General features: G+C 31.1%; 1 protein-coding gene across 1 annotated transcript; it reads left to right on the forward strand.

Moving 5' to 3' along the window:
* Window positions 1–7,459: 7,459 nt before the first annotated feature.
* On the forward strand, window positions 7,460–7,990 carry LOC136064076 (uncharacterized). Its single transcript, XM_065765307.1, has one exon. The coding sequence runs from the start codon at window positions 7,460–7,462 to the stop codon at window positions 7,988–7,990; it is 531 nt and encodes a 176-aa protein (XP_065621379.1).
* Window positions 7,991–11,891: the final 3,901 nt, after the last annotated feature.

Here is an 11,891-nt window from a genome sequence, read left to right on the forward strand (position 1 = left end):
AGAGAGAACTCTATTTGATATGGTGAATACCATAAACTTAAGTGCAATTAGCTAAGTTCTTATCTGATCAATGGAAAGAAGCTTTGCTTAGTGTATGCTATGTGCATAATAGAGTTTCATCTCAAAAGTATTTCATGTGTTATGAAATGAGAAAGTGACCAATGCTTATCATTTTAAACTGTGGGGGTGTTTAACCTTTTACAAATGATAGACCAAAGAGGACTAATTAGTTAAAGAGCTATATAAAGTGTATATGTAGGTTTTGAGTAAATTCGAGGGTATGTAGTTTATTAGACTTAATGTCTAATATAAGAATGAAATCAAAGGATATTGAATTTATTGAGTTTAAATTCAAAGATGATTTTAAGGATACCTCGATACGTACTTAAACATGAGTAAATGACTCTAATCTTAAATATCTCATTAAGTGATATTAAAGATTCAAATGTGGTTCACCAAGTGAACAAAGGTGGAGTCAAAGTTTGAGAAATAAAAGGGATTTAATCCAAGTTTTATTTTATGTGAAACTCTTGTTTACCTTGTTAAAGGTAATAAAAGTGTAGTCCTAATTAAATACCCATAGTACTCTTTGAGGGAAGTGATCCTAAAGTTTACAAAAGCTTTGTGCTTCTGAAAATATGTAGCTTTCTATTGTAAAAGCTATTAATGATGAGATAGACTTGATATTATTTGATAATAATTGGGTCTTAATGGATCTACCTCTAGTTTGTAAAGCAATCGGTTGTAAGTGGGTATTAGAATAAGATATAAAATCTTTTGGTCTAAAGTTAATAGTAAAAGATTTGAAACAAAGGGAAAAAGATAGATTTTGATCTATACACTAGTAACTATTTGTGTTATTAGTTTGATATCTTTAAAACCATTCATATAATTTTAAATAAATCCACTATATTCTATTATTACATTTTTGTTATATGTAATTACAGTGTGTGTGTGTGTGTATATATGTGAATTTGAAATGGTTGAGAACCCAAACTGTGGGGTTTAGAAACTCAAATTGTGGAATTATGATATCCAAGAAGTGTGGGGGTATAACCTTTAAACGAGTCATGGACTCATAAGAATGCTAATGTGCATCAAAGATGTGCTTGTTAAAGGTATTGAGAATTAATATTGAGGGATATTAAATTCATTGTGATTAAATTCTGCCATGTGTGGTAAATGTCTCGAGTTTAAACAAGAACATATTGTGATCTTATTTTGAAAGTACCTCTTTGTGAAATAAAGATAGTACAAGTGAGTTCATTAATTGAACATTCAAGGATCAATAATGAAATATTGGATTGTGTCTCCACATATAATTTGAGTATGCATCATATAGATGTGAGTGACTTTCTTAAAAGTGATCTTGGTAAGGAACTTTGATTGAAAGACTTGTGGGTTTGTACTTCCCTAATTAATTAAATGAAAGTCTTTTATGAATGAGAATCAAGTAAAGAAATATAGCGGAGATGTGCACTATATTAATCTCATTTTGAGGTTTATGTTATCTCATTTTGTTGAAATTTGAGTAATCTCATTGTGTTGAGATTAGTGTTGAGAATTTGCTTCTTAGATTTTAATATCTTTAAAGAAGTAAAGACACTTTGATTCCAATATTAAATAAAGAGATTACTGGAAGAGTAGATGCAAAGCTCGAGTTTGCTAGTATATTAAGTACATATTGTGTATCATGTATGGAACTAAACTAGACATTGCCTTCACAGTATGTAGACTTTCAAAGTTTCTAAAACTTGAGGCTGATCACTAGAAAGTACTTAATTATGATGAATATCTATTATATAAAATATTCAAGTTTAATTCTATTATTGATGTGAGTGATAATATCTATCTCTAGTTAGATAATCACTACATGTGGAGGTGCTATGTGTAAGCATTAAAGAAATAAGGTGTATTTCTTACTCTACTATAAAATTAAATTGAGAGCATTGGTTACAATGGTAACAGACAAGAAAACCAATTGGCTAAGGTTTTGATAAAGTGTCGTGGCCATGACCATTGTAAGCCATTCCTTGTACTGTAGTTGTAAAACCACAATGCGTATGGTATACATAAGTTGTATACAATGTGAACTTAGACTTAAAAGTCTAAGACAAGAATACGTAAGGCAAGTCAAATGTGGTTGGACTAGTCCATTGCCTACATAATTCTATATATAAAATAGGTCATTTACTAAAGTGTGTCTCGAGACTTGGTAAGGATAACATCCATTGGAATGGGACTAAAACCCTTCTTTTAAGAGAATCACCAATAGTGGGAACCCAACCTCGAATTGATTTAATCTAAAGAGGTTTAAAGGGTAACAACAAGCTATTAATACGTGGTTAGTAAAAGCACTAATTTTGTGTCTCATTTAGGATGGATTAGTGCAGACTATTACGATGTAATTGAGGATGAGTTTTACACTCTTAATGAAGTTCATAAAGAATAAATGTTTGTGTAACAGGGACATAAGAAGGCACTTCACCTTTGTGAACATAGGAGTGGTGCTGCTTCTAGCAAGAGTAAAAGGGTTTTCTCTTGTACATGTTCGCTAAACCGGGAAGAGCACAAGGCCATAATAGTACTAACAATAGTGGATTTCTAAATGTGTTGTGGATGTTCTCATGTGTGTGTTGTTTCCGATTTCAACACATAAGAGTTTTGGTTTAAGCACCAAGCCACCATTAACTCTGCTGATTTCTTGAGCAATTACACTAAAGGGAGGTTTAAGTTGAAAGACACCTTCCATTATGCATGATAGGATATCAATCAAGTGAGAAATATATTATTACAATCTAGTGGGGGATTATTGTATATATAGGAAAATACAAGAATAGGTTGTAATAATGATGGTTGAGTTTGGAGAATATGGTTTCATAAAGTGAAAATTCAAGTTTTGGAATTTTCTAAGTGAAAATTTGAAATCTGAATTTTCTGAAATTTTCTGGTGATTATTGAGAAAGATTGAAGAGGTTTCAATCTTTGTTAACCGTTTTATGAAAAAGTAACTAACTTTCCACACGTGCCTTTTCATGAAACATAACGAGGTTTCATAAAATAACTAACTTTTCATATGTGCTTTTTCATGAAACGTAACGAGGTTTCATGAAATAACTAATTCTCCATATATGCCTTTTCATGAAACATAATCATATGGGTATAAATAGAGCCTTATATTCTCTTAAAAAACTAATTTCACAAAAATCAAAAGTTGGAGAGAAACAGAAGAAACACAAGAAATCCTGTAGTCATTCTCCAGAATTGCTATCTGTAGAATCCAACATCTTGGTTGTATCCTGTAGACAAATTTGCGATAACCCTATAGTAACAAAAGTGTGGAGGGCAAATATTGTCTAAGGAAAACGATATAGTGCCTCCAAGTTATCTACTTTCTTTTTGTCTTTTTTTTTTTAATCTTGTTCTTCCATTATTACTTTGTGTGATATCCCCAACATTATATTATATAGATGAGAGAGAGAGAGAGAGAGAGAGAGAGAGAGAAGAGTCTCTAGAGATTAGAGAAAATATCAGTGTTTGACTGTTTGTTGTGTGGTAGTTGAGCAATAAAATAGGGACAAGTCACAGAAATAGGAAAAGTGATTCAACTTTTAAGGAATGAAAGAAATAAAGGCAATGAGACTGGGTGAGTGACAGAAAAAAAGAGATAAATGCAAAGATACAAAGACAAAAGACAAAGAAAAATCATATAATATAATAAATAGTCACACAAATTTATTAAAATAACAGTGATTCATGACTTGCACTTATTGTTAACTCATAATACTATAATTAGTAATTAGAAATTAGATTTATAAATTGAAAAGCAGTGAGAAAGACTAATTTTATAATTAAATGCATCATGCATATTACTTAGATTCTAGTATTTTTCTTTACTCTATTAATTTAGATGGAATTCTTATGAATTTAAAAATCCAAATTTTAGAGAAGAAATCTATTAAAAAAATCCGAAGTAAATTGAAAATGTTCTTCCTTCTCTCACAAAAATTGTGAATTTCACCATTAATTTAATTAATGGGTCAAATTACAATGCAATAGGTGATTTTTTATACTTTTTCTTTATCTAAGATAGAATTCTACTCTTATCAATATATCCCCAAGTTGCTAGTCCTCTAGCCTAATTTAAGTATATGTGTGTGAAACTCTTCCTATAGACTTGAAAACTTAATCTTTACCTCCTATACTTCACAAACACTTATACTTGTGAAGTAACCATAACACCAAATGTGATTTTTTTATACTAAACCTAAAGAGAGTGGACAGTGAAAAATTCAAAATAATAAGTGATTTTGCTATCTCGCTAGAGTATATCAATAAGGCTATTAGATTTTAATCATTTTGTACTTATCTATAGTTTATAGTATGTATGTGTGTGTGTATATATATATATATATTGTGCAACTTTAAATAATGTGACACCACTCAATAATTTATTATTAAATACATATTTTAAAAATATTACCATTGAATTACATGTTTTATATGTTCTAAACAAATTAACATGCCAAATTTCATACCAATAAAATATAATTTACTATTTGATTTATAAACTAATCTTTTATGCATTATTTCAAACTACAAAAACTTGAATTTAAACAATTGATTGATGACATGGTGAAGATGATGTAATCTGATCTAACGGTGGATTTGTCAAAGTTTGCATCCAATTAAAAACTATTGGTTGGTATAACATTGCTTAAAATTACAGCAAGATATATATATATATATATATATTAATTTCAATCTATGGTCAAATTATTCCACTCGATTTCTACTTATTCCCATAAACTTAATGAATCGATAACGTAATGGGATGTAAATGTAAATTTTACTATAGAATTAGAGACAATATATTCTTTTAAAAGAATATAATTCCACAATATTAACTCTGGTAAAAACTAATAACCAATAACCATAGTCAAGACTCAAGAGACATGATCATAATTTATCATTTTTATGCAACTATTTAGTTGATAAATTTTAGGAATGAATATCTCCCCACCATTAGACTAGGGGTGATGTGGTGAATGACTGAATTAATGTATTCAATTTCAGCCATCAAAAAAAAAAAAAAAAAAATTCAATTTCATTGGAGCACGGTGAGAGTATATATTTTCCGAATAATATAAAATATCTACAATTTAAAATTATCCTAGCCCATGTACCAAAACTCAGTATAAAAGCAGTGACCGAAGCAATCATTCTAATATGCTTTGAATTGTATTGGACACTACTTATTAGACATGGAAAAGTGTGGAAGAAGGAAATTTCAAAATGTGTACTGAGATATTTCGGACCGTTTGGTAGTAGTGTTTAAGTATTGTTGTTCAATTTTCAATGTTATGGAAATACGTATTTAAGTGTTATGAAAATACATATTCAAAGTGTTATTATTGTTTAAATATTAAAAACTATTATTTAAACAACATAACCAAATAACCCCTTATGGTTTGCTCTCCAACAATTTTCACAAAGGAGATGTCGACTCTTATTGTGTTCTTCATTGGTTAAACTTAATTATAAAGATCGATTCTATATATATTTGGTATGATGTTTTTATCTCTTTCTCATTCTCTCTCTCTCCATATATATATTTGTTATTACTAAATTTAGTATATAAAATAAGAGATTAAATTCTATAAGGATAGAGTGTAAAATCCATGTTTTATATCATCCAATAAGTGATTGCCACATTAGCATTTTACTTAAAATTCAATACATCTTACCACCCCTAATAACATCTCGATAAATTCCCAATTTGGTTGGATTTATATATGGGTATTAGAATTGATTGAGTGTGATTGTATTTATTCTTAAATATGTGATAAGATGATATAACATGTTAGGATTGGAGGGGTAAAATATGAGTTTTACACAACGTCCTTATAGAATTTAATCTCATAAAATAATGCCTTCAAACAAATTTTCAGTCACCAAGAGAATTATAAGGGAAATCTTATAATATAATGATCATCACTTTTCTAGAATTTAATAAAAATTTGTATGAATATTGAAAAATTTTAAATGCCGAATTTTCTCTGATAAATATGTAAATAAAAGCAACTGTAATATAAAATGGATCAATTTAAGTTCAAAGGTCTTTCGAAACAAAAAAAAAAAAAAAAAAGGGCTTGGGCTCCCCTTACTTTGTAGCTTGGGTCCCCTCCAAAATTGTGAAACATTAACCTAGCCGGCCAGCCCATATGTAAATCTTAAAAAGAAGAAGAAGAAGAAGAAGAAGTAAGTCCAAAAATGTAAACCCAGTGGTCCAAACTCCAAATGGAAAAACGCAAGAAAAAGAAAAAAGAAAAACTAAGAGGCAAGAGCAATACAAAAAGAAAGTGAGAGGTGAGAGACTGAGAGCAAATAAGACTTGCAGCTGCCCATGTTATGAAGCCACCAAAACGTGATAGAGAGAAACTGAGAGGTGAGAGCTTGAAATCTTGTTGCTGCCCATGCCATGACGCTGCCACCACGTGAGACCCATCTCATAGACCCACACAAGACCCACCAAGCGACACCCATCTCGCCGTGACGCCGCCGCTGGCTTGATCTGCTCCAGCCTTCACACTTCACACTCAAGTATTTAATCTATCCTTCAAAACCTAATATAATGTTTGTAAATCTAAGAATCTGTGCTTGTGTTGTTTGTGTTTTTACTGATGAGTGAATCTGTGCTTATGGTTTTTTTTTTTCTTTGGCTTTTTGGCTTTGTGACTTTGTGACTTTGTGACTTTGTGTTTGTGACTATGTCTCTTATATGTTGTATATATAGGTAAATACAAGAATAGGTTGTAATAACGATGGTTGAGTTTGGAGAATATGGTTTCATAAAGTGAAAATTCAAGTTCTGGAATTTTCTAAGTGAAAATTTGAAATCTAAATTTTCTGGAATTTTCTAGAATTTTCTGGTGACTATTGAGAAAGATTGAAGAGGTTTCAATCTTTGTTAACCGCTTTATGAAAAAGTAACTAACTCTCCACACGTGCCTTTTCATGAAACATAACGAGGTTTCATGAAATAACTAACTCTTCATATGTGCTTTTTCATGAAACATAACGAGATTTCATGAAATAACTAACTCTCCATATGTGTCTTTTCATGAAACATAATCATATGGGTATAAATAGAGACTTATGTTCTCTTAAAAAACTAATTTCACAAAAATCAAAAGTTGGAGAGAAACAGAAGAAACATAAGAAATCTTGTAGTCATTCTCCAGAATTGCTATCTGTAGAATCTAACATCTTGGTTGTATCCTGGAGACAAATTTGCGATAACCCTTTAGCAACAAAAGTGTGGAGGGCAAATATTGTCTAAGGAAAACGATATAGTACCTCCAAGTTATCTACTTTCTTTTTGTCTTTTCTTTTAATCTTGTTCTTCCATTATTACTTTGCGTGATATCTCCAACAATCTTAGACAATATTTCCTACAATGGAAGGAGCAAGCGATGTTTCAGCGTTAAAGATGTTGAATCATGAGTTGGTAAAATTGGATCATTTTGATGGAACCAATTTCTCTCGATGGAAAGACAAGATGAAATTCCTACTTACTGCATTAAAAATTTTCTATGTCTTGGACCTGAATTTGATGCCTTTTCCTCCTGCGAGTGATGAAGATACTGATGAGATTAAGGCACAAAGAAAGAAACAGGAGGAAGATGAATTGATATGCAGAGGGCACATTCTCAATACTCTTTCGGATCGTCTTTATGATCTCTACACATCAATGAAATCACCGAAGGAGATTTGGAATGCTTTGGAGGCAAAATACAAAATTGAGAAAATAGGTACAAATAAGTTTATTATTCAAAAGTATTTTGATTATAAAATGCTTGACAGTGTCTCAGTTTTAGATCAAGTGCATGAGTTACAGATTTTGGTCAATAAACTCCGTGATTTGTCAATCAATATTCTTGAATCATTCCAAGTGGGTGTAATCATTACGAAACTCCCACCAAATTGAAATAATTTTAGAAAGAAGCTTTTGCATATGTCGGAAGATCTCACTTTAGAACAATTCAGACAACATCTTCGAATTGAAGAGGAAAGTCGGATTAGAGATATGACTAACACTGAATCTAAAGTGAATGTGAACAATGTTCAAAGTGGGAGTTCGAGTAAGACCAATAAGCACTTGAAAGTGAATAAAAGTGGGAGTGGTTTCAAGAAGAATAACTTCAAGAATCCCAACAAGGACAAGAAGAATCGAGCATATTTCCATTGTGAAAAGAAAGGCCATTACATTCGCGAATGTAAAATCTTAAAGAACAAGAAAAAGGATGAAGAAGGCAATGCCATTGAAATGAATGTCATAAAGGACATTGTTGCTATGGTAAGTGGCATACATATTGATATAATCATTGAAGTTCATATGGCTACGATTGCAAATACTTTTGATTGGTGGTTCGATTTGGGTGCAACGGTGCATGTGTGCAACAACAAGGAGCAATACAAGACTTATGATGAGTCTTTCATAGAACAACAAGTGCTAATGGGCAACCATAATATAGCAAAGGTTCTTGGAAAGGGCACCATTGAAGTGAAGATGAGTTCCAGCAAGATGATGATTTTGACCAATGTTTTTCATGTACACGATATCAGGAGGAATCTTGTGTCTCCCAATTTGTTATGTAAGAGTGGTGTAAAAGTTGTACTTGAATCGGACAAATTAATCTTGTCCAAGAATGGGATATTTGTAAGAAAGGGATATGTTATTGATGGCATGTACAAACTAAGTATTATTAATAAATAAGTTTCTGGTTGTGCTTATATTGTTGATTCTTTATTTGTGGCATGCTAGATTGAGATTTTGAAATTTCAAATTCTTGAAATTTATGTCAAAGCATGATATAATTTACATAAGCATGATGATTTGAATTGAATGGTGTATTAACTAGAAATGATGAATATTTCTAAATGCATATCATTCTTTGTGAGGAACTTGTCATAATACACCAAAATAGAGTCCCTTATACACCCTAATAAAATGGTTTGGTCAAAAGAGAGAACTCTATTTGATATGGTGAATGCCATAAACTTAAGTGCAATTAGCTAAGTTCTTATCTGATCAATGGGAAGAAGCTTTGCTTAGTGTATGCTATGTGCATAATAAAGTTTCATCTCAAAAGTATTTCATATGTGTTATGAAACGAGAAAGTGACCAAAAGCTTATCATTTTAAACTATGGGGGTGTTTAACCTTTTATAAATGATAGACCAAAGAGGACTAATTAGTTAAAGAGCTATATAAAGTGTATATGTAGGTTTTGAGTAAATTCGAGGGTATGTAGTTTATTAGACTTAATGTCTAATATAAGAGTGAAATCAAATGATATTGAATTTATTGAGTTTAAATTCAAAGATGATTTCAAGGATACCTCGATACGTACTTAAACACGAGTAAATGACTCAAATCTTAAATATCACATTAAGTGATATTAAAGATTCAAATGTGGTTCACCAAGTGAACAAAGGTGGAGTCAAAGTTTGAGAAATAAAAGGGATTTAATCCAAGTTTTATTTTATGTGAAACGCTTGTTTACCTTGTTAAAGGTAATAAAAGTGTAATCCTAATTAAATACCCATAGTACTCTTTGAGGGAAGTGATCCTAAAGTTTATGAAAGCCTTGTGCTTCTGAAAATATGTAGCTTTCTATTGTAAAAGCTATTAATGATGAGATAGACTTGATATTATTTGATAATAATTGGGTCTTAATGAATCTACCTCTAGTTTCTAAACCAATCGGTTGTGAGTGGGTATTAGAATAAGATATAAAATCTTTTGGTCTAAAGTTAATAGTAAAAGATTTGAAACATAGGGGAAAAGATAGATTTTGATCTATACACTAGTAACTATTTGTGTTATTAGTTTGATATCTTTAAAACCATTCATATAATTTTAAATAAATTCACTATATTCTATTATTACATTTTTGTTATATGTAATTACAGTGTGTGTGTATATATGTGAATTTTGGAATGGTTGAGAACCCAAATTGTGGGGTTTAGAAACTCAAATTGTGGAATTATGATATCCAAGAAGTGTGGGGGTATAACCCTTAAACAAGTCATGGACTTATAAGAATGTTAATGTGCATCAAAGATGTGCTTGTTAAAGGTATTGAGAATTAATATTGAGGGATGTTAAATTCATTGTGATTAAATTCTGTCATGTGTGGTAAATGTCTTGAGTTTAAACAAGAACATATTGTGATCCTATTTTGAAAGTACCTCTTTGTGAAATAAAGAGAGTACAAGTGAGTTCATTAATTGAACATTCAAGGATCAATAATGAAATATTGGATTGTGTCTCCACATATAATTTGAGTATGCATCATATAGATGTGAAGTGACTTTCTTAAAAGTGATCTTGGTAAGGAAGTTTGCTTGAAAGACTTGTGGGTTTGTACTTCCCTAATTAATTAAATGAAAGTCTTTTATGAATGAGAATCAAGTAAAGAAATATAGTGGAGATGTGCACTATATTAATCTCATTTTGAGATTTATGTTATCTCACTTTGTTGAAATTTGAGTAATCCCATTGTGTTGAGATTAGTGTTGAGAATTTGCTTCTTAGATTTTAATATCTTTAAAGAAGTAAAGACACTTTGATTCCAATATTAAATAAAGAGATTACTGGAAGGGTAGATGCATAGCTCGAGTTTGCTAGTGTATTAAGTACATATTGTGTATCATGTATGGAACTAAACTAGACATTGCCTTCACAGTATGTAGACTTTCAAAGTTTCTAAAACTTGAGGCTGATCACTAGAAAGTACTTAATTGTGATGAATATCTATTATATAAAATATTCAAGTTTAATTCTATTATTGATGTGAGTGATAATATCTATCTCTAGTTAGATAATCACTACATGTGGGGGTGCTATGTGTAAGCATTAAAGAAATAAGGTGTATTTCTTACTCTACTATAGAATTAAATTGAGAGCATTGGTTATAATGGTAACAGACAAGGAAACCAATTGGCTAAGGTTTTGATAAAGTGTCGTGGCCACGACCATTGTAAGCCATTCCTTGTACTGTAGTTGTAAAACCACAATGCGTATGGTATACATGAGTTGCATACAATGTGAACTTAGACTTAAAAGTCTAAGACAAGAATACGTAAGGCAAGTCAAATGTGGTTGGACTAGTCCATTGCCTACGTAATTCTATATATAAAATAGGTCATTTACCGAAGTGTGTCTTGAGACTTGGTAAGGATAACATCCATTGGAATGGAACTAAAACCCTTCTTTTAAGAGAATCATCAATAGTGAGAACCCAACCTCGAATTGATTTAATCTAAAGAGGTTTAAAGGGTAACAACAACCTATTAATACGTAGTTAGTAAGAGCACTAATTTTGTGTCTCATTTAGGATGGATTAGTGCAGACTGTTACGATGTAATTGAGGATGAGTTTTACACTCTTAATGAAGTTTATAAAGAATAAATGTCTGTGTAACAGGGACATAAGAAGAAACTTCACCTTTGTGAACATAGGAGTGGTGCCGCTTCTAGCAAGAGTAAAAGGGTTTTCTCTTGTACATGTTCACTAAACCGGGAAGAGCACAATGCCATAATAGTGCTAACAACAGTGGATTTCTAAATGTGTTGTGGATGTTCTCATGTGTGTGTTGTTTCCGATTTCAACACATAAGAGTTTTGGTTTAAGCACCAAGCCACCATTAACTCTGTTGATTTCTTGAGCAATTACACTAAAGGGGGGGTTTAAGTTGAAAGACATCTTCCATTATGCATGATAGGATATCAATCAAGTGAGAAATATATTATTACAACCTAGTGGGGGATTGTTGTATATATAGGTAAATACAAGAATAGGCTGTAATAATGATGGTTGAGTTT

This window comes from Quercus suber, unplaced genomic scaffold (genome assembly GCF_002906115.3).
Source record: "Quercus suber isolate HL8 unplaced genomic scaffold, Cork oak 2.0 scaffold_620, whole genome shotgun sequence".
Taxonomy (NCBI): Eukaryota; Viridiplantae; Streptophyta; class Magnoliopsida; order Fagales; family Fagaceae; genus Quercus; species Quercus suber.

Excerpts from the sequence above, each read along its gene's own strand:
- LOC136064076 (XM_065765307.1), top strand. The coding sequence starts at position 7,460 with ATGGAAGGAGCAAGCGATGTTTCAGCGTTAAAGATGTTGAATCATGAG.